Source organism: Chanos chanos, chromosome 9, assembly GCF_902362185.1.
Source record: "Chanos chanos chromosome 9, fChaCha1.1, whole genome shotgun sequence".
NCBI classification, from domain to species: Eukaryota; Metazoa; Chordata; class Actinopteri; order Gonorynchiformes; family Chanidae; genus Chanos; species Chanos chanos.
The window spans coordinates 6,973,457-6,998,099 of NC_044503.1; the positions used below are offsets into that span (position 1 = coordinate 6,973,457).

General features: G+C 42.2%; 1 protein-coding gene across 1 annotated transcript in view; it reads right to left on the reverse strand.

Moving 5' to 3' along the window:
- Positions 1-24,643, reverse strand: part of agbl4 (AGBL carboxypeptidase 4) — a 229,629-nt gene that overhangs the window by 191,128 nt on the left and 13,858 nt on the right. The window contains exon 3 of the mRNA XM_030783890.1: positions 17,675-17,799. Coding sequence (XP_030639750.1) covers positions 17,675-17,799 — 125 coding nt within the window. The remainder of the gene's footprint in view (positions 1-17,674; positions 17,800-24,643) is intronic.

Below are 24,643 nucleotides of genomic sequence, written 5' to 3' on the forward strand. Positions count from 1 at the left end.
GAATGAAATAGATATATTGTACGGGCAGATTGCAATTTCCATTGGCAGTGTGAAGGCAGGGGAGGGGGGGAATGAAAAATCGAGGCAAGCTGAAGCCACTGGGGTTAAGCACAATTGTTGTTGCAGAGAAAGGACATTATTGGAAATGGCTTTGGTACCGTGGGTGGCCATGTTGAATGGCTTTCGCTTCTCTGAGGCTAGCAATGATTTCCTTCAGTTTCCTTCAAACTATTCCATCATTGGAAGCAGATACTTTGGGCATACCTGTTCTGCAACACCCCCCCACCCCCACCCTACCCCACTCCACTCCGCCTTCTCTAAATAGGCTGGATTCGGTGGAATTAAAGTGGATGACCCAGGGAATGGAGGTTCGGTGTCGTTGTAAACCAATGAAATTCATGTGGAAATGAGAGAGTGCAGTACAGCAGAGAGTAAACAAGCGCCTTCAGAGCAAACTTGACAGTTTCCTGATCTCTCGACGAAGGTGAGACCCGAGTTCGCGCTAAGCTGATGCTTCTTCACGCGCTGTCGGCATATCAGGGCTCCACCTTACAGCCTGGCACTCTTTAATTGCAAGTGACAAACCTATCAACTTACTGAACACAGCTTCTCTACCACACACAACAGCAGTGGGCCTTAACACAATACCCTATGCCTTCTCTGGCTTAAATAACTCTACAACACTACAGAGGGATACATTTTGAAATATTAAAAGTAGAAGTCCACCAGTCCTTTGTAGATACTTTTTCTTTTCCGAAGCGGCTGGCGCGCAAACGTACGCTAAGAGGGGGGTTTAGTGGAGAGAAACTCTTTGACATTGGTCAGGTCTTTGGTACACTCAGGTTTGATTAACTGAAATGCGGAGTGTGTGAATTGGCATTTCACTGCATCTCATCATCTGATAAAATAATGATAGAGTTCTGTCCTCCAGAAGTAAGATCACCTTATCAAGCTTCACGCAGAAGAAGAAGAAGTAGAAATCTCACGCACTTCAATTATTAATCACGGTGTAAACCTAACGCTCTCACAAAACTTTCAAGAAAAAAAGGTCAAGATAAAAGTCATAACAATTATGACAAGCTATAAAGCTAATGTCAGTATTATCTAAATTGATGGTATGTACCATATCATTATAATGAAGCTATGGATGCTAATATCTTAAATGCTAACGGGGCTACATACCTTAATTCGTCATGTCATGTCCTGCTAGGAAACACAGGTTTAATGCATGACATGAGAGATTAATGTCAGGTGGTGTAATCGTTACATCACACCTCACGCGGTGATGTCAAAAAAGCTGCTATCGTTGTGTCCGTAATTACAGAGCATACACGTGTACGGCGCATTTCTGCGATGTCAACGAAAAACCCCACATCCTTTACATTTCCTCAGAAACACATGCATAATTGAACGTTGATTAAACGACTGACTTAAAGAGAGAAGACAACATAAAGATGTAGATGGCATGGGTTTGTGCCTGGAGTGACCAATCTGTCTCAGGTACCAGCTCTGACTTGAACTTTCTCAGGTCTCATCTATCAGCTGGGCTCTGAGCTCTGTTCTACATTAAAAGGCATTTCCACATTGTCCGCGGGCCAGTGTCTTCATCACCACGCGCATTACGAGCTCTCCCAGCGGCTGCATCCTTCTTCTTCTTCTTCTTTTTTTTTTTGATTCTGTACATCTGAAAGTTTAGGACAATGGCTGCAAAGTTTCCACCATCTCTCGCATATCAATTAAACGGTAAACGGCGACGCGGTCAACGGCCCGTCTTCACATCGACAGGACATAGCCGCGCGTAATCCGTTTTAAACGCTTCGGCGTTTGACGGACAAACGGAACGAGAGGGGCGTGTATCTCGAAGATTTGGGATTATCCTCATTTAGTAAAAAAAAACACAAGGTGCCTGTGGCATTATTGGTAGTTGTGGAAATAAAGTATAAATCAATGCCGTCCCATAAGATCCTGACCGGGCATCTATGATGCTAAATAAAAAAGGGAAGACATATCTTTGAATGACTTTTCTCTAAACCGGGCAGTAAGGGGAGGTGAGCATGCATTGACAATAGTCTAAGGCTGTCCCATTGATTTGTTTACTCTTGGCAAGTGGAAACAGCAGTCTGCTTCTTGGCTCTCAAAGCAGGCAGGCTATTGAATAATCAATAGTATTTTTGTTCTTTTTGGGCTATAAGGAGATTGCTGATTCTGATCTGGAAGATAGTGAAGACACAAGAAAGCAAAACCTTTTAGCAAAAGGCAGGCTTCTGGGAATAGAGGGTGTGATATCCAGTAAAGTCCTGCTGTTGACTGCACAGCATCGTGATGGGTATATAAAACACAGCCAGGCCCTAAACAGTGCACCAGTACAACTCACACACACACACACACACACACACACAACACACACACCAGCATACATACAGGCCATACCAATGAACGTATAGCACTTCGGCCAATAGGGAGCAGGTCAGAGGAATGATAAAGACGTGGCGATCCTGCTTTGTGACGCAGACTACGGCGTCTACATCATAATAGTGTAGCAGTGTCTGTGAATAATTTTTTCTTTTAAATCCTCTCGTAGGGCTGCTGAGGGCCTTTTCTTTTTAAATAATTAAATTCAATAATTGAGGCATAATCACTGTCCCAAGTTGACTGATCTAACAGTTATGTGACTCAATGAGTCGAAGAGAACGAGAGAGAGAGAGAGAGAGGGTGAAAGATTGAGAGAGGGAGAATAAGAGAGAGAGAGAGGAGTGAGAGAGAGAGAGAGAGAGAGAGAGGGGAGAGAAAGGACACTTTTTTAATTTCTTTTGTAAGGTCAGGAAAAACGGGTGCAGAAGGGCAGATGGAGTGATAGAGACATTGATTTAATTGAGTCTGACTTCTTTCACCCATCCAGCAGCACAGTCCATCTGTACCAGAGCCCTGGCCCCCTGTTTATGCATCCAAAACAACAACCTGTGCTCTCCCAGATAAATCTCTCACTCCGCCGTCTCTCTCCGCAGAACATCTGGACGAGTTTCGCACGCCAAACTTCATGCCAACCTGCCTAATAGCCTATAGAGTCAATTATGAAAAAAGGAAAATGTACCGGCTTAATTGTTGATGGCACCATATGGATAATGGCAGTTTCCGAAGAGAAGACTTCTTACCTGGTCATCGGGGATTTTCTCTTCTCCCACACTCCAAAGCAATGGAGTAAAACCAAAGAAACTTGGGGTTTTTTTTTTTATTTCTGATGAAGTTCTCTCTCTCTCTCTCTCTCTCTCTCTTTCTTTCACTCTCTCTCTCTCTCCCTCTGCTTTCTCTCTCTCTCTCTTTTTTTTTACATAGCTCAAGTTCTGTGCATACTGCAGCACATATACAAAAGCACTCCTCAGTCTTCATTTCTATGCAAAGAGTGACTGGGACAGTCAGCAAATTAAATGCCGTTTCCTAATGGTTCATAACAAACATTCTCCTGAGCTGTTTCTTTTTAAATATTACTTTCTGTTGGAGCGAAAATCCGCACAAAGCACAGTTACAGGCGGAGTGCTCCCCTGTCAAAACTATTAATTACTGTAGCATTCTTACAAAACAATACAAGCTCATATTGTGACTATCTTGTTTGCAGTTTCCACCAAATATTCTGCAGTGTTTTGAAACCAAATCCCCCAGCGAAAAATCACAGGGGCACGGTGTTTGCACTGCAGGTGATGGCTTAATAAATGTAACTTGTTTGAACTCTGGGGGCAAATGTGCAGGGGTTATTTATCAAGAAATGCCACACAGAAGGCACAGAAGATTCTAGAAACAAGGGCAGAGGTTGCTTGAAAGTTGAGATGAAGTGGGAGCGGGGGGGGGGGGGGGGGGTGCTGATCAGGGTAAAGGGGAGATGGTTATTGTCTGTATGGTGAATAAAACAGATAGAAAAACACATTTACTCAATGTCTGGCCCACAGCTCACAAATTCAGCATGGCATGAAGGACAATTTGGAGCTGAGGACGGCAACTCTCTTTATGAAGGACGTTGAAGAGTGAGTGGAGGAAGCCAGAACAGAGGGAAACATGAGTGAAGAGGCACCAGCAGCGGCATGGTTCCCATCATGTGGTCATGGCTCTTACGCTCCTGTGTCTCTAGGGCCACTCCTTCTCTCTCAAAGATACGCAACAACATCTAACAAAAGGGGAGGTCAAATCCATTCATTGTCATAGTGAGGGAAAAAAAAGAATACCAGTTTTAAGATGGAGTCAGGAAAACATAGTTACCAGCACTAGCAGTATTAACACTCTACACTCTACCGGCTGGATATAATGAGGGCAACAGTCGTGTTTTCAAACAAAAGAGAAAAAAAAAAAAAAGACAGAAAAACTCAACAGAGAGCGCAGGTTACAAGAGTGGCCTCTTCTATTGGCATGTGAAAATGATCACATTGTCTCAAATTATGACACGCTAATGAATACCTTCGCTCTCAAAAGAACCGGGCACTTACATAAAGAAAAAAAAAAGCTACAGTACTGTCAAGGTCGCTGCGTTCTTTCAATAACATCTCATTCAACAAACACAAGCTCGCCCCCCTAATTGAAACAGGGGGGGGCAATGACAGCAAACGGTCCCCATGAGCCGAAACAAATGCGTGTTTGATTTGTTATCATTTGTAAGGGAAGGGGTTAAAGAAATAAGCACCCACGCTAACGGCGGCCTGACAAATGGAGACCGAGGTATATGAACCATGAAATGAACACTTTGGCAATTTGAAGGCAGGAGGCTTTCAGCACCATGGTCAGCAACAAAGAGCCTGCTATACCTCAGTGCTTGAGCGATGGTATTCACGAGGCTGAGGAGAGGGACAGAGAGGAGAAGCAGAGAGTGAGAGAGGGGGAGAGAGAGAGAGAGAGAAAGAGAGAGAGAGAGAGGAAGGCAGGTAGATTATGAAGCATTTCTGGACCTTAAAACCGAGGCGGTGAACAGATCTACGATAACTCTGGAACCCAGACAGTCACAGACTAGTTTTGAAGGAAAACAAACCTCAAGAAAAAAAAAAAAACTTTCTGTGACCCAGCATTCAAAACTTAGATGAAATTACATTATTATCTATTGAAAACTCAGAAAAATATTAACTAAAAGCAGCAATATAAATTTCCTATTTCTTGTTACTTCCATATCAAGAAGGCAAAGGTTACGAGAGCAGCTCAATAATAGAAAATATTCCAAAATACCTCTCTATTTTATTATTATTATTATTTTTTCACTTCTGACCATTTTTTCACAGTAATTGCAGCTGTGGCTGACTAAAGCTATTTCCTAGTAAATAAGCCCTTAAAAGAGCAGGCGGCAGCGTGTATGCCCTCAGACTAGACCTTTATTTCTGTACGAGAGTATGCGGTGTAAGCCCCACAGCCATGTCTGCACAGGTTAATTTAGTTTATGTCTATGACAAGCTACAACTCTTCCAGAATAGAAACATGTAAGAGAACCCCCCCCCCACACACACACACACACACACACACCCACACACACATGGACGTGGACACACACACACACACCCAAACGCACACACCAAAACTGACAGCGTGATAGAGTGAAGACCATTTCTCATAACAAGTCGACCCACAATTATTAATCCATGAAATTCATTTAGCAGTCATGTCAGTGGGTATTGCCTGCTTTGATTCTGCAGTAATGAAACTTCTACTGCTTTGAATATTTCCATCATGTCACTGTAAAGATTGGCCAAGAATTATCAAACCTTTGAGTGAAAAAAAGCTTTAGGACAAAAAAAAAAAAAACTCAAGATTTCTTTCCATGTATGCACAGATACAAACAGCATGTTCACTCACACAGACAGCAGGTGTTTTGCATGCCTCCGGACAGACTAATTCAGAGACAAAGCGAAACAAAACAAAAGAAACTATATTAACTTGGTAACAATGGAGAGGGGAGAGATTTAATCTTGACTGAAAGTATAAGTCACTTTGTATTCATTTACAAACACTTTAGCAGGGTCAAACAAATATGCAGTTAGTCTCAAAGGAGTAATGTAAAACTGCACATCAAACCAAAAAAAATGGCATTTCCCAAGCTCTGCTACTGTCAAAACTGGAGAAAAGTAGTGAACAATTCACCAGCTTCGGCTTTCCTCCCCACAACATGGTCACCTCGACATTCGTCGGCTGTCTGAGCGGGAATAATTCCACATTCAGTCCAGGGTCTGACTCGTGATTTGAGCTTTCTCACAGATACAAACTCTGACAGAAAGCTAAACTTCTTAACCCATCCACAAAAAAAGGAAAAAAAAAAAAATACTATTTTTAAGATGAGTGAAATTTAGAAAATTATCCACGGGAAAACAGGCACAGTGTCAAAGACAGCTGAGGCGACGAGCTAAAAAGAGTCCTCTTTCAAAACATCACAACACTCGAATATGACGTTTGTGAATTTCCTTCACGAATGGGAAATGGTGTCATCGTAATGGGGGTGTAATTAAAATCCGCACCTCATCAAACACAGAGACAGATGAAAGCTCTTTGTCTTCTTTCTGTGGGTCTGTGAATACAAGGAGTATAAAATCATTCTTAATTACACATTTGTCACAGGAAAAAGCATTCAGACGACTTTTCACTGTGTATGCTTTAATGGCATTTCTCTGACTGATTAATAAAGTAAAAACCAACATCTCCACTTTCAAACTTTTGCTAACTTGCTTTTAACTGCATCCTCACATTTTCTCTGTAAAAGTGGGTCCTATCATTAGATATATGACGCATGACATATCTTTCTGTCCATCCATCCATCCATCCATCCATCTGTCTGTTTATCTATCTATCTATCTATCTATCTATCTATCTATCTATCTATCTATCCATCTATCTCTCCATCCAGCTGTCTATCCATCTATCTATCTATCTATCTATCTATCTATCTATCTGTCTATCTATCTATCTTTGTCAACAAACATATGGTTCATTATAAGTGTATATGCGTTTGTGTGCGTGTGTGTGCGCGTGTGTGCGTGCGTGCTTGTGTCCAATTCAGCATATTTCTTGCTTGAAATACATAGTAGAACTATTCTATTTCTTCAGGATTTTTCTTTCTGTCTTTCCTTCCTATTAAGTTTTACAGACCAATTCAGTAATCCATGCGACTATGAGAGGATAATGAACATCATTTGTCAGTTTAATTAATGCATTGTTAATCTTCTACTGAATCAGAACTGTTCCACCAATTCATCAATATGACAATCAGAAATAAATTAATAAATCATTAATATTCATATGTAAATCTTTTCGTAAAAAGGTTTTAAGGATTACGTTTTTTTTTTTTTCCCCCATTAAAATCACATAAAATCTCATTAGAGCGCATAAACAATGAAGCCTTTTTTTGCGCAGCGTGATAAAAGTAAGCCGGGGTCAGAAGGTAGGTTTCACCTCCATATCAGATTCTCCAGTAAAAGCTGAGGAAGGCTTCTCACAGAAAATGATGTTTCAGCTTCTCTTATTTCCTACCAGCCTAATCTGCTCTGTTTCAGCAAATCTTAGCTAACGCTCTCTGATGAATTGACTTTAATTTGGCGCCACAGTTGGTAATAAGCTGTTAACTGACGTCTGTCAGGTATTGCTTTAAATGGGTTAAATCACGATGATCAGGCACCTTGAGCTTTATGCAAGACTCGACCAATCAGATTTTCCCAAGTCTCCTGACGAAAACAGCTTTTTTTTTTCTTTTGTTTTAAATTTGCGCAGAGAAAAACACAGCTCACTGTCAGACTCTATGTAAGGAGTCTTTTGCAATTTGGGCTTAATAAAGATGGCAACCACCAAAAAGTAACACAAGCAATACAAAAATCAAAATGCTTTCTCACCTAATATCTGTGTCAATAATTTGGCAATAACTTTGCAGTCAAGATAAATGTCATATCAGTCATTTCAATTCAAATCTTAGATTTCCTGTTTACGTTTCCTCTTGATCATAGTGCTGAAGGGGAGGGGGGGGGCACCTCTTGATTCGGCTGAGAAGTTTGAAAAGGAAATGTGGGTTTATTCTTTTCCCCTGTAGGGAATCAATCTCTACATCCAAAAGAAAAACAACGACAGCTGTTTCCCCTCAATAAACAGTCTCTCATATACAGGCATAAGGGACAGCTTATAGAAAAAAAAAAAAAAGAAAAAAAAATTAAGAGAGAATAAATGAGCTAGATTTGCTGAATAGACCGAAATACAGACATCTACATCCTGAGGAAGTCTGCACTTAGATTCTCAAGTTCTTGCCTTTGCTTGGTTTTATGATGAAGTTATCTTGATTATCATTCTCGACGTGCTTTTACGAGGGAACTCGTGAAAAGAAATGAAGAGATCTTTAGCAAAGTTTTGTTTAAAGTAGCGCCGAACAGCCAGTCAGACACTCCTTCCTGTTCCGTATGACTTTTCGACAAGCTGACAACAAAACTGTCTTTGGAATCCAACTGAGTCATTCATTCTGTTCCCAATACAGTTTTAGTGCCAGATCTCTGTTTTGTTTTGTTTTTTTATCACCAAGATGATAACAATGTCTCCTCTCATTTACTTTTTTTGAACGTCTTTCAACGGACTGTGCCACAAAACCAACCACGCCAATACTAAGGCAAACATTGCAAGCAATGCAGTTTTGGGTCTTTTTTTTTTTTTTAAATCGCAGAGCCGTGTTGTTGTTGTTGGGCTAGCCTGCTGTCGTGAGCATTATTAGCATGTACGGACACAGCTAGCCTGTGTGTAAGTATAGGTAAGTACGACTGATTTAAGAGTGAAATAACACAGTAGAAAAGATTTCAAGGTATGCTCCATGTCACTATATGTCACCTTTCCCTCCCTCTGTGAACTTAACAAAGATGAGTGCTTAGCAGGTTAAATGCTATAATTAGCTCTCACACACCTAGCAGTGCTATGCTATGCCTTGACATGGTGATTTAGCAGTAATGTACCCCTTTGTGTGTGTGTGTGTGTGTGTAGTCTGTGTGTGAAATGATATAGAGTCAGCTCTAGGTACACTGCTGTTATGAAAAATTCATGTGGGACCCAGCACGGGCATCCTGCAGGGAGGAGGTGAAAAAAGCCCCCCGCCCCCCCACCTCCGCGAAAAGTCCCCTGGGGGCCTTGGGGCTGTGCTGAATCGCCCTGGCGTGAATAAGTGCTTCTTTGTTTCATTGACATCCTGCCTCTCTGGATCCTACCTGCAGCCATGACAGGCAGAATACACACTGTCAAGGCACCCAGCTCTGATTTATGGATCTGTGAGCTTCAGCCGGCATGGACCCCAAGGTGCTGCTGGGAGATAAAAATCCCGCATGGACCAACGCCCATCGCGGCGACCAGCCATCTTCACATTCTGTGTCCATGTTTGTCACATGCTTCCACTCCAAGGCCCTGCTCTCATATCCTGTCCCACAAACGACAATTCCGGCTGGGCCAGGGGCAGCAACATAACATCCCCGTACGCATACGCATACAACCCGCCCCCCCCCCCCCCCAGCCAAAACAAACCAAGCTGGAACAACACAGAACTGGGAACTTTGTGACAAGTTGGAAATAAAAATACGAGGGGCATAAAAAAAAAAAAAAAAAAAACCATCTGGTAGATGGTTTAACAAATCGCAGCACATTCCTGGACCTCAGGAATCATCAGATACAATGATGAAGAAAAAACATAAAAACTTAATACCAGTCAAACGTAACGTTTATTCAGCATAGTTACGTATGCAGCATTAGCAATGTCTTTTACTAAAAACTGCATTACTGTTGGAGACGTAAAGCTAATCAAAATGATGTTAATACAACAGTAGTCGAAACGAGCGTCACGACCCCTGTGAATCCGCTTGGCTTAACGTTAGCATTGGTGTCACGTTAAAACAGCAATAACAGCCCAGACTCTACTTACAGTGACCGCGGCGTGATTCTATAGCACAAGCTAAAGGCAGCGCGAGCTGTCACAGGCATCTGTAGCAGATGGCGTTTGAGTTGAACTCCCTACTCATTTGGATAACTCTCTCAGAACCTTATATAAAAAGCCCAGGTTCTTTGTATGAGATTAGATCTCTTTTCTCCATCCTACAAACACACACTCACTGCTCTGGCCCTCACAGCATGCGAGTGTGTGTGTGTCAGTGTGTGTGTGTGTGCGCGCGTGTGTGTGTGTTGTCTCCTACAGTCTGGCAGCTCCTCAGCCCACGTCAGCTTTGCTATGCTATCAGGCAGAGAGACCCGCATTTACCGCGCCATACAGGGAAAACAACCATATTGGCTTTACTTAACAACATTAGCCGCCAACACAGATTGACAGCAAGCTCTCCGCACAGCCCCTCTACATCAAATAATACAAAACAAATAGCATTCAATAGACACTCATATCCCGGGAATTGGAGATTCAAAACAATTTTAGAGTAATAAGTGAAAGGCTGTGAACGGAATGAAAATGCAAATGCGTTCCTGCCCGTTCTCAAGTACAGACATTTTGGAAAATAAGACAAACCCACTGCTTGGTTTTCATAATATCTACAATCAGTCCATTAAGAATGTCATAGAAAAGCAGAGCATGTTTGTATTTTTGTAATTTTCCTTTTTAGAACCTACAATAATAGGCAGCAAATTTAGAGCTCCATCTGTCGGGGAGACGTGCTTGTGTAATGTCGTAACAAACACTCGGTGAAGTGCTTGTTCACGTTGAGAGGAAAGAAATACTGAGCTGTGGATTCCATTAATCCCAAAAATACGATTGCCATGGGCACAGTGTTCAATGGTTGATTAAGCTTATCAAAAAAAAAAAAAAAGAAAGAAAAGAGGGAAGAGAGATGAAAAATACACAGTACGACATTAGAAAAAGGGCTCCAGCAATGATTTCTCTCAAGGCTTTGTTGGCAGGTGTAGATGGATGACCAGCAGAATGGATTTGCAGCTCCACACCGCCAAAAATGTTTCCAAATGGCCGTTCACTGTGGCCATGCGCGCGTCACTGCTATACTGTGACTATCAGCAGCAGCTACTCACTCCCCCCCCCCTTCACACACACACACACACACACACACACACACATTGAAAATAAACACAGATATGGCATCAAGAGAACAGTTTGTGGAGTAATTAGCTAAGACGAACAAACAGTGCTGAAGAGAGGGCACGTCGCTGATTAAATTAACCACGTAAACAGAAACAAAAGCGGCATCAAAGAGACAGCGCGCGCGCCTCGCCGCTCGCTAGCTCCTTCCTGTTTAATAAACACGGAAAAGCACAGGTTCCCAGGCCAGTTGGCATAACAAACCCACTAGCGCCTGAGAGCTCCTAACGCGTTCCCGGCGAACGAGGTCTCTCGCTAGTCGTTCTACGTCTAAACAACAAGGGGTTAAAAAGAGCCCAGCGTTGCTGTTTTCGATCCAGGGCAGAGAGAAAACCGGCCCAGATCCTCCTTTGTTTTAAACAATAGCCTGATTACGACATTTATATTCCCAAATGTGGAATTGAATTTAGTCCAACTTAAGGCTATGCTGGCATGAAAAGACTATTTGATTAGAACAGCAGTTGTTTCATTTGTGGCACAGCGGATTGCAGAGCATCTCTATCCGGTACGTAATCTGTATTCATTATGCTGCGTAAAGGATGATGCATGTCCCGGCCTGCCGCTGATCATTTCATGCAGATGTACAGCACTCCACATGGCCCCTGCGATTCCCTTACAGCAGCTCTGCTCTCTCACACCGTGCACAGCGGCAACCCTCTGCCAATCTCAGCCTTTTAGCCTCTCCGTAGGGCCTCCCAGCCAAACAACCCCGCTGCCCCCCCCACCCAGCCACCCCCTCCGCCCACCACCACCACCACCACCACCACCACCACCAAAACCACCACGACCACCAGGGTCAGAAATCATCAAAGAGCCCCCCCCCCCCTCCCCCCGGCGTCAAAAACCACTAAAGCGAGAGACATTTAGCTCCTTAAATGTATATAAATGGGTTTTCGTGTGCTTGGTTTTTTTTTTGTGTGTGTGTGTGTGTGTGTGTTTGCTTTGAACGTGTATTACAGATGTAATCTCTTGGCTTTTTATGAATTTGGGAAGGGGGGTAGGTGGGGGCTTGAATGGGGGGGGGGGGGGTAGACGAGGGAAGATCTGCCTGCTACTGGCAACCTGTCACCCAGTGTCACTCCGCTGGCATCCATATGGAGAGCAGATGCACACGCCATCCGCGGCGAACGCAGTATCACGACACTCCGTGTTGGCCCAAAAATAACGTGTTTAGATATCTGTGAAATAACCTTCTTGTGCAGACGCAGCGAAACTCTGCCCAGCCAGATTACACTACATTACCCACATTATACGCTGATGAGAGAAGCACAAAAAAAAAAGAGAGAGAGAGAGAGAGAAAGAAAAAAAGAAGGAAAAAAAAAAAAGACGCCATCTTGCATGTCTGTCGTGTGCTGCATTTCACAGCACAGTGGTGTTTTCATGGATCCGTGAGCATTCACTAACTAAAGTAAATCTGCGAGAAGAACATTAGTATGTAATGTAATTTTTAATGTGTTTTCCTCATATATTCAACTACTGCAGCTCTTGTTAATAATGAAACACATTTGGATGTTGGAAGGCAGATCAATGGTATTTTAATAGAGTATAATGTTACCTGTATCTGCAGCTATACAAGATCACTGCAGCAAGAGGTGATGTTCCCTGAGCTCTTAAACGGATGAACAACTCAGACTTCTTTAATTCTTTATTCTTTCTATTCTTTCTTTTTTTTTTAATGATGAGCATTTTCTTTTCCCCATTAAAGCTTAAACCCAAAGTCCAATTTACCATACATCTGTCCTCCACTTTCTGGAATATTCCCTTGGTAAAACTGCATTGGCAGCACATCATTAATGACAGAGAAAGAAAACTGTCCATGAGAGCTGCACTGCACACGCAGATACTGGGAATTTACCATCAGTGATTATCCCCAGTGAGACACAGAGAGTTTGGTAAACTGATTAAAAAAAAAAAAAGGAATTCTGCTAATTCTTCGTTAAATTGGTTTCGATGATCGATCTGTTTGACTTAGAAGTTGAGTTAATGTGTTTGTGTGTTTTTCATTGGCTAGAGAAGAGAGTGGGTAAACCTGTTGCAGAATAGGGTGAGAGACCAGTGATGGGGGGCGGCGTGGCTGAAGGTGTGCGAAGACCAGATAAATTATGTCTCACTTCTTTAATCACAGAACTTGATGGAAATTCCCTGCCATATCGTAGTCACAACACCCAAATACACACGCAAACACACGCGCGCACGCACACACACACACACACACACATACACACACACAGATGGAGTCCTACCGCACTAGCCCTGATTACACTCATCTACCTCTGGCCCTAGGGGTCTTGGCTGGAGTCATTGCCGTTGAAGGACAGGCCAGGGGTTAAACGGTCGTGTGCGACCACAGTGTCTGGCCTGCAGTAGCAGGGGGCTGTCAGGTCAAAGCTGGCCGCTCTGATGAAGGCCCATTATGCAAGCTTCCAGCAGGGAACAGGAGCAGAAAACTCCCAGCTCTGAGCGCTGACATCACATGGCACAATGACCAGGCCCTTTCCCAGCAGAGACCGCATCCTTTTACTCGAGGGGGGGGGGGGGGGGGGGGGGTGGAGGAGGAGGAAGGGAGACAGGCACACGCCCATTCTCGTAACTGCTGCGCCACCCCTCCCCCACCCCTCCCTCCGCACGCTGCCCCCTCTTTCGCTCCTGCAGGAAAGTCGATATCCATCACATCCATTACCAGACTCGTGGATAAGTCAGACGCTGGCCTCTACTCCTCACAAGGCAACAAGACGTCAAAATATTTAGACATCGCTGCCTGCACACTGATGTACTAATAGCAGTCTTTGACTTTTTTATTCAGAGCGCAACAAAAAAAAAAAGGAAGAAAAAAAGAACCAGCATAAGGAATGTAACGACTTTAATTAGGAATATTGATGAAATAAAAACCATTTCTGTCCATTTCTCTCTCTAGCTTGGCAGAATGATCAAAAAGTTTCAGCAAAATATTCCAACATGAAAAAGAAATCTCCAAACAAACGGCGTGTTTATTTGATGTTATTATATCTTGCATACCATTGCCAGTTTGGTTTTTTTCTTCTTTAATGACCAAACATCTCAAATGCGTATATGGTATGTGGAATTACTTGAAAAGATGGCTTTTCTTAAAGAAAAAAAAGACTGTTCTCTGGGGATTTAGCTCATATATATATATATATATAGTTTCTAAGAGTATGGCCATTTACTGTTGGGTATTTTCTGCTTCAGTAAAGCCTACAATTCACACACATGAGATGCGATGGCTAAAGGCAGTCATTTTACAGTGTCTCGCTAGTGTTCCCTATACGTATCCGTGATAACACCTCACAAGCATGTCCTTCACACAGCTTGACGCCAAATGACATCTACCACAGCACGCACGAGTCTTCACAACCGGGCAGCACTCCAGAATTCATAAGACAATAATAATATAGTGATACAAAGAAAGCCTATTCCAGGCCATTCCAACAGTAATCCCTCCAATTACAAAATGTATCTCATAGATAGATAGATGGATAGATAGATAGATAGATAGATAGATAGATAGATAGATAGATAGATAGATAGATAGATAGATAGACCAACAGACGTACAGACAGACACACACACACACACACACACATAGATAAATGGATAGATAGATAGACTTATACATACTTATGTAGAGAGCAAGACAGATAGATAGACAGACAGATACATTGACAGACAGATGTCACAGACGTTTTTTGATTCTACCATGCATACAACATGAGATTGAAATGCTGTACCTGTTACACAAAATAACTAATATAAAAATCAGTAGTTTGTGATGTAATTATACATTCCTACATGGAAATATAATTAACATGTAAATGTATTCACATTCATCAGGGACACATAACGTTACGTAAGATCCAGAGAATCAACCTGACATCCAGACGTAGACACGCAGACATATCTCTATGAACCCGCGTGAAACAGACCCTGTCAGCGAGAGGAGAGTTTGGAAGCAAACGGCTGTGTTCTTACAAACCTTCCCTGACATTTCAGGCCCCTGTTTGGCAGTCATTAACATTCCACATAAAGGGCTAGACGACACAACACACCCAATCAGCACTAAAGCAATGTTTCCATCTCTGAAGAGGAATGCGACAGACAATTAACCGTCTTGATGGAACCGCCGACATGTCTTTTTCTCCAAGCAACGTAATTAATGGGTATCAACTCTCATAGTACCGACGGTGAGTTGAGGTTCTAAGGTAAAGGGATTTTTTTTTTTTTCTTTTTGGGTGAGGGGGAGATGGAAGAAAAGAAAGAGACATCCATCCATCATAAAAATGCCACGCTGCAGCCAATTTTCACAAAGCTGCTAAGCTGATTGAGGCAGACCAAATCTGTTTCACCAGCTTACATTCCTTCAAAATGGCCATCTCGGTTCCAATATCACGGCCTTTTACTGTTTCCAATTTCCCTGTTCTCGACTGAGAGTTGGCAAGCTTAGCAGGATAAAACATTCTAGCCGAGTTCCCTCTGAATGCGCTGATATCTCTATAACGCAGTTTCCAGATAGCTGTATTTATTTATTTACTCATTCCATTATTCTTCCTATTTGTGTTTTTATTCTCCAGGCAAACCTCGCCAATCAAAATCACATCACAAGCAGACCTACGCAAACACATGAGTGTGCACGCGAACTGATAAAAACGTGTACACAAATACACGCGCGTGCCCACACACATACACACACGCGCATGCTCGCACACACGCGCGCGCACACACACACACACACACACACCACCAAATGCACAAGACTCAGACACAGTATCCTCCACCTCCTCATACTGAAGTAGATTAAATTCACACTAGTCCTCATTCGAAACGGAAATTGGATTGATAGAAAAAAGATTACGGGAAGAGAGGACAAGGTGATGGTGCTGTGCGCGGCTTGTGCGTCGACAAAACAGCTCTGGAGCTAATAGTGCAAATGTTTCTCTTTTGTGTGCGTGCGCCTGTGTCCGTTGTATGTGTGTATATGAGAGAGAGAGAGAGAGAGAGAGAGAGAAAGAGTGTATATGTGTGTGTATGTAAGTGACTGTACCCAGTCACCCTTCTTTCTCTCTCTCTCTCTCTCTCTCTCTCTCCTTCTTTTTTTTTGCCACAACAGCAAATATCCTGTTGGCGCAGGAAGCTGGCCCGTATCTGGCCCTAAAATCGATAAGGCTGCTGGCACAGGGCTTCCATTCATCTCGTGGCCATAAAATTTGATTAGAGCTGACTACAGCACTGCAGGGAGATGGGCCGATAGGGCCGGCCCGCACCGGACAGCCGCAGCGTTCCACGTTGTCCATCTACACTTGTTGTCTTTGTGCTGCCTGTCCTTTCCTCTTTACTCCACTCTTTTCACTCTTTCTCTCTCTCTCTCTCTCTCTCTCTCTCTCTCTCTCTCTGTCTCTCTGTCTCTTTACCTTGGGATCTGTAAGATCAGATTTGTACTGCTAAATGCAGCGGGAGCAGATAAGCAGATAGCTGTTGCTGTCGCTCTTGCTGCTACGGCTGCTGCTGCCTCTAAGTGTCTCCTTTTCTTTAGCATGTTCTTCCTTTTTTCTTTTTTCTTTTTTTGCTTTCGTCTTCTCTCTATTAAACCAGAATGAAAGAGCTGATGAAGCTCCAATCAGAGATAATAAAACTAAACAAAATGCCCTCGCCGCAGCCCGGACAGCCGAGTCCGACACGCCCTCTGTTCCTGCGTATCACTGTGGCACATGACCAACGCTTTCAGCCAATCAGAACGCTTCGAGCGTACGACTGGATATCGCCTCTCGGCATAGCGACAAGGGAACAGAATAAGGCAAAAAAAAAAGAAAAGAAAAAAAAAATGCACAGAGAAGGACAGTCTTCAAGCTCAGCAACACGGTAAAGTTTGTCATTCCTACTGCTGTCCTGTGACAGAGATACACTCACGTCCGGTTCAAATGCAAATCATATGGGAACACTGACATTTTCACCAACCGAGAAACAGGACGGTTCCAATTTGTCTTTGACCACACAGGAAGAGAAAAGCTAGTCTGACTTTCTGGAATAATACACATGATGTTATCACAATGTTCTGTATTGTGACAATGATTAATATTGTTTTAATACAAAAAGAAGAGTGCATTTCTGCCTGAACCTTCATTTGAATTTCTCCATGTTTGTTTTGTTTTTTGCTTTGTTTTGTTTTTTTTTAATTGACGTAAAAAAAAAAAAAAAAATTTAAGAGATCACTTCAATTATCTATGATGTGCTGGGAATTTATGACAGTGTGAATACAACAGAATGTATTCAGCGAATAACTGTCATCCTCTAAGATCCTAGAGGGAAAGTCAATGACACCAGCGGAGAGAACTGTGCCACATCATCAATATAAAAATGACAGCTAGACATCAATGTTCTTTGTGTCAGTCAATCTTAAGTGACATTCAAAACTTAGCAAACTAAACATTGTTTTAAAAGTTGTAATGGTAAAGCCGGTCTTAGTTTTTCTTGTATTTGTTTTCTTATTTGTAATTCTTTCTTTCTTTCTTTCTTTCTTTCTTTCTTTCTTTCTTTCTTTCTCCTGGTGATACTTACGGTTAAGGGGGTCTATGTAGCGGTGCCTGGTGTGTCAGGACCTACCTGCGTCTCCCGAACATTCTCCACGGTGAAGTTGAACCAGACTCTAAAGCGTGCATTACATGTGTCAGGCCTTATGAATAGATCAAACTCAAAGTCACTGATGTAATCGACACGTCCAAGGTTACCTGAGAGAGAGAGAGAGAGAGAGAGAGAGAGAAGAAAAAGTAAGAACAGCTTGTTTATGAGATAGAGACACAGACATACAGTAGTCACACCGTAGGTATATATGTGATTAGAGACGTAGGCTTGAAATCAAGGGGCTTTCCATTTATGGTAGACATTTCAAAGCAGGATTGTCCATTTCAGAAGCCCTTTAGTTGACTCTTAAAAGAGTACGGTGAAGTAGAATGTATAATGTATAATGTGAATGTTTATTTAGAGACGTTTTAATCAGACACCGCACCTTTCAGACACGTATGAAGATAGAGCAGACAGAGGAAGCCGAGAAGAGATCCCTCTGGACTAATTAAAATGCGTGTGTTTGTGTATGTGTGTGTGTGTGTGTGTGTGTATTCCAGTATGGATACACTGGATGTGTATATACAGTGCTGACACTCAGACACACATGGCAGAGTAACCCTGTCGGTCCCTCGACGCTGCTTTTCCCCGCGGGCGAAACAGCCACGATGGGTGGCAGCGGCAGGAAGACTCGCCCAAACCGCGGCTCGAGCTCAGGTGACAGCCGAGACCGTTTCGGTAGCAGATCGAAAAAAATAAATAAATAAACAAACAAACAAATAAAATAACAACAAGATCTCAAGGAGGCGCCTCTCGACAGCACGGGTCGTAAACAAATAGAATGAGCGGCGAGGCCTTGTCATTGAGGACAAAAAAAAAAAAAAAAGGAAAAAAGGTCCAGAAAAGGAAAGAGGGTTAAAAGTGAAGCGTCCAGGCTGTTGGAGGAAGAGAGCATGCTCTGGGAAAAAGATTGGGGGAGGGAGGGGTGAAGGGGGGGGGGGGGGGGGGAGTGTTAGTGGGGGAGTCACCTGGTGACAGGTAGCACAGAGCTAATTACTGACAGATGGGGTAACCACCACACTGCTGAAGCAGACCGTTCCCATTCAATCTGTCATCTGAATCAGCTAATCCACCTGTCCCAGAAAGAAAAAAAATCCCTAAACTCAACCTTCTACCCGCAAAAAAAACACACACACACACACACACACACACAATCGGCTCTCTCCACAGCCCATAGCCTTCACGCGCCTCACGCACCTCCACGTCCTGTCATTGTCATGCGGTGCAGTGAGAACGCACAACAGGACATCACAGCCTCAGTCTTATCCTCAGAGGACCCAACGGAAACGTGTTCTGGTTGCGTTAGATCGGCTACTTGTTTCATTTAGAGCTGATTCAAAATTCTTTAGCTTAAGTGTTCAAGCTCTTCATGGTCTGGCACTCTCATACAACTCTGAATTTCTGACTGATTATGTTTCATGTTGAGTTCTTACATCGCCTGGTTCTTGCTCGCTCAATATGGAACTGTGAGACAAACAAACAAACAAACAAACAAAAAAAAAGAAAGTAAAACATGGAAAGAAAAGTTTAGAAATAGCTGACAATTTTTATTTTATCTGCTTCGGAATCCAGTGCCAGGACGAATTAAAAAAGTTTCAGAAAAGCAAATATACTTTTTCAGTGTGGCTTAATAAAATTTTACTACCTCCTTTTTCATTGCTATTTTACTTTTCTGTTCCTTTATTGTTTTTTTCCCCCCTAATAATTTTGCTTTTTTTTTTTTTTTTTTTTTTACCTTTTTTCAAACTTTTGAATTGTATTTTAAACATTTTTACTTTGTTATCTGTTTTTCCTCCTCATTTCATTCACTTTTTTTCTGCTGCATATGTTTATTAACGACAATAAGAATCATCATCATCTTTAAGTGCTTCTGTTCAGTTTTTGTTGTTGTTTTTGTTGTTGTTGTTGTTGTCATTACACAATATTTGGCAGGGATGGGGGGGTGGGTTTGTTTTATTCATGCGCTAACACATGCCTGTGTATGTGTGCATTTCTGTCGTTCTGCTGTGATTCTCTAATGGCTGCTGGCATTTCATTCCGACATACTGGGTTCAGAATGAAAACGCTCTCAAGATGAAATGAATATTGGCACTTTGGTTGATTAGACTGGGGCTACATTACTGCACAACACAATACTACATCAGTAGGAATACGACTGGGGCAGGGTCTAATGAGAGTGAGTGGCAGACATTTTTTACATTATCAGACAACTATGACAAAGGTCAATGACTGACCTTTTACCATATCCAAATGAAATGGATAATCTTGTGTAACTCAAATATGACAAGCTGATAAATAAGACTAAAGTAAATTTTGAATGTAATATATAAAGATCAATAGCCGTGGAGCACAGTGCCACAGTGCATGTGTGTGTGTGTGTGTGTGTCTGTGCGTGTGCATGTGTGTGTCTATACGTGCTTGTATGTGTGTGTCTCTTCGAGTGTGGGCATTTCTGTATGTGTGTATGTGTGTGCGTGTCTGTGTGTGTGTGAGTATGTTCATGTTTCTGTATGTGTACGTGCACGTGTAGGTGTACGTGTGTGTGTGTGTGTGTGTGTGTGTGTATGCGTGTTTATGTTTCTGTTCGTATGTGTGTGTGTGAGTGTGTGTCTGTCTGTCTGTGTGTGTGTGGTGCATTGCTTAAAATGAAATATATAGATTAATGAAAGCCATTTCAGACCCCTGTGCCTCTGGGCCAAGTAGAGGAAGATGTATTGCTATTTCAAAAAATTCTCCTTTATAGCTCAAGATGTGAATGAGAGAAGATAACTCTCTGAGCAAGGGCTACTTCAACAAACTGCACCCTTCTGTGGCTGAGGAGAGAGAGAGAGAGAGAGAGAGAGAGAGAGAGAGAAAGAAAGAAAAACACAGTGAGGCATACTTCTGACCAAAGAAACATACATTTCATCACCTCTACAAGCAATCTTTCTAAAACGTCACAAAGTAAAGACCAACCAAAACAAATAAACTAAAAAAGGCTGGAAAAGCAATCCAGTGCCGATCAGAGGAGATTATCCATTCAGAATGGGAATGAGAAGAAACAGGCACAGATGCGGATAGGACAGCGGGAGAATGCAACCCACACCTGTTCCATCCAGATGTGCTGCGTAATTTATCCTCTTCAATTCCACCAGAATTAACTATTTACAGGCCTTATGGCACCAAACACCCGTCATCACCACACGCCCGTAACGACCAAACCCCGTTTGGGTGTTTCTTTTTCTTTTTTTTTTCTGGCTTTGTTTCAAGATAGGTGATACATTAATCTTGTGTTTCTCACAATACCTGTCTTAACAGTTTATTTTGGTAATATATAAAGTAAATAGCGTGACCAGAGGACGAAAAAGCAGAGAAATTCTGAGGGAGTTCAGATGTTTAGAGTTGGTCACTGTTTTTTTTTTTTTTTTTTTCTTCGAAACAGCTATAATTAAAGTTTAGAGATGCTGCCTTTCACAGCACATTTAAAGTGTCAGAGAGGCTCTCAGTAAGTCAGACTGCATGGGGACATCCTGGGGCCATTTAGACACTATAAGAAATGCTACCATAACATCAGCTTCGTATGGTTCAGTGAAAAAAAAAAATAAGAGCCCTCTACAGGGAACTTCATGGAAAATTCAGCACCATGGACAGTTCCAGTTCTAGTCGCTGTCCGTGGTGCCTTCTAAATTGGGTCTTTCGCAGCAGCACGTCTCCAGTTCCACAGAGAACAGTTTTAAGGGGAACTTAAATTTAAATAATAATCTTTCTTATCATATCACTGAGTATTTTCTTCATCAATCTGTTTCTCTAAAAAGCACATAACTGGCAGAAATATACTTAATTTTACATAATTATCAATAATAGAGGAATGACACAAAACCATATAGGTTTATTTGTGGACGGCCGGCATAGAGGCCTAGAAGTTGTAGGCCTTACGTACCATACAGAGTGAGATTTAGAGACAAAATCAGATTTCTGTTGATTTCGTTTATCTCAGTTTCCAGTTCTCAACAGAGCAGTCAGTTTGCGAGGTACGTCAGCCAACATCCATAGCGCTCTTACCAAAAACAAACAGCATATGAAAGCAGCAGCTCTCTGAGAGCATAAGCAAGGCATTTTGGACGACATCTTCCTGACAACGCTGATAACTCAATGTATAACAAGGAGCTGAAAAGAAAAAAAATCAATGGTTGTTTTAAGCTGGGGTTTTCAGACAGAGGGAAAGAGAGAGAAAGAAAAATGAGAGACAGAGGAGAGAAGAAATGCGAGAAGAAAAGAGAAACGAAGAAACAAACTCTTGATTCCCTCAAAAAAAAAAAAATTCCACCACACAAAAACTTCATTACTTCCCTCATCAGCACTCTGCTGTCCTCTCAAAGGAATCTCCATAAGTTAAGCACTATATTAATCATAAATATAGTTTGGGGAATGCATGCTGTTCTTTGGATTTAACAAATTGGGTTTCAGCAAATATGAGTAAGACTCTACCCAAAGGACGGCTTCAGTGGGAATTCGGGCGGCATTGTTCCTACAGTGTGACTCTACTCTGCTGGATTATAAAACACAGAGATATTTGGAGAGAAACAGATTCTCATTTGTGAGAAGTTAATTCTCTTCCTCATTTACAGGCAGGAATAAAAATTCAATTTAAAGAAGGAGTGGGAGGTTTGCTCATCTGAAATAGTGTGTGTGTGTGTGTGTGTATGTGTGTGTGTGTGTGTGTGTGTGAGCGTATGTGTGTGCATGCGTGCGTGCGTGTGTGTGTGTAAGTTTTCACACAGTCAACCCTATTATGTAAAAGAGAACAGTAAATAGTGGCTGAATCAGTTTTCCTCAGGTATCAATGCAGTATAACATTTCATTGGTGAAGAAGCGTGTGGGTGTTTTAAGCATTACTGTCACACATTTGTTCCTAAGACCCCCACACACCCTCACACACGTACACACACAGACCCCCCCCTCCCCCACTGCACCCTTCCAGCTATTCTATTCTAACACTTCCTTCTAACACAGTGAAAAGAAACCACCATCAGCAATGGCTACATTTGATTGTGCAAGTACAAGAATAGGCTACTACTCCAGCAAACACATAAGCATTTAGCGGATAACTTGGCATTGGAACGTTTTTCAGACTGAATGCAATTTGAAGACAAACATTGTTTACTTGCCCTCCAAAAAAAAAAAAAAAAAAGGAAAACAACCCCTACAAAGATAGGAACCGTACGACGTGAGTGAGACCTGTAGCTATGCAAGAATGTGTAGAGCTTGCTGTTGGGAGAATGGGGGCCCATTCTTACACGGGCACACAGGAGAGAACATAGCTAATCTAATCCCATTATGGAGGTACAAGCCTAGCTAGTCACACCGCTCTTCCAACAATGGGGCAGCCTGCAGCTGTAGGACACTGAGCACATGGCCCTGGACAGCTCTTCCACACAGCCATAAGTGCCAGTGACAGTACAGAGAAAGAGAGAGAATGAGAGAGAGAGAGAGAGTGAGAATGAGAGAGAGAGAGAGAGAGAGAGAGAGAGAGAGAGAGAGAGAGAGAGAAAGGAGAGAAAGAGAGAGAGACAGAGAGAGAGAGAGAGAAGCTTTTTGCTGTGAGCTATGACAGTGCTTTTGAAAGAGACTGTTAAATCAACTAAGTTACAGTTCGAGGAAATTGTCTTAGAGCAAATGATCGTTATAATTTAAATATAATTACACGGTTATAATACAAAAACACATTCTCTCGACAGCACTGAGTGTGAAGTTCTCAGGATCCTATTTAAAACTACCATTAGTCAATTGCTCCAACAATGAACAATTTTCCATTCAGGTAATAGCATGCTAGCCTAATAAACGTGGATCTGGTGAAAACGTAATTACGTAGCATTGTATTGATGAACATCACGAAGACAGAAGATGTCCCGACACCTGTTTCACAAGCGGCCATAGGCCTCTACACACATGAAACCACATGACATCAACTGTACAACTAGCAGCACCAGGTATTCTATGCGTAAGTGAATAAGCATACCAATAAGTACTATCTCTAATATTACTACTGCGTGGGATCTTATACTTTAGCCTGCTACCATCTCCACAGCAGTTTAGGCACCAATGTAGCAGAGAGCAGGGCCATCCCCGATCACCTCCTCTAGATCTCTCCCACGGTTACAAACTGCATTGGAAATTAGAGGGGGACTCAGGAGAGTCGGGGCGTGGGGGGGGGAGGGGTGGCTGGGGGGGCTTAAATGTATTTTTGCAATGTGCTCCATTTCATTATTGGAAAACACATCAGCTTCTCCCTGGGGTGAGAATTCTTGGACACAGACAACTGATAAAGCTGGAATTGATTCAAAAAAAAAGAAAAAAAAAAAGAAAAAAAAAAAAAACCCCGGGAAAGGTGTCTCCGTTTAGATCCTGAGCTCCATTCTGTCCTTGCGTTTTTTTTTTTGTTTTTTTTTTTTTGTTTTGTTTTTTCTCCTGTGTCCAAAGGCAAAGCTGCCGCTAAGGAGACATCAATCTCTTTCTCGACTTTTTTTTTTTTTTTAATCATCAAATCATCTTGAGATTAATGCCGTGACCTCTTAGACTCTGTCACTGTGTAACAGGTGTCAAAACCGCAAAAAAATACGTATCAATCATAATGTGAAGTATTTTTCCCCAATCCGTAAAGGGACGTGTTCAATTATACATACACATATAAATGCCAGAGTTATGAAGGCAGCGGTTTCCGATTTATTGCCAGATTACAAAACCAGCATTGAAAACTGCGCATTAACCTCTTATTAAAAATAGAGGATCGGCTTTACGGTTTGAACGTGACGTTCCCGCCCGACAGCCCCCCCCCCCCGAAAATGGCTGAAAATCCGGTTACAAAAACCGATGTGTATGCCCAAAACTTCATAAAATGGTTTGAAACAGACCGTTTCTTTAAATTCAGACATTAGCTATTTGCGCGACTGTTGGAGATACATCTTGTTTAGG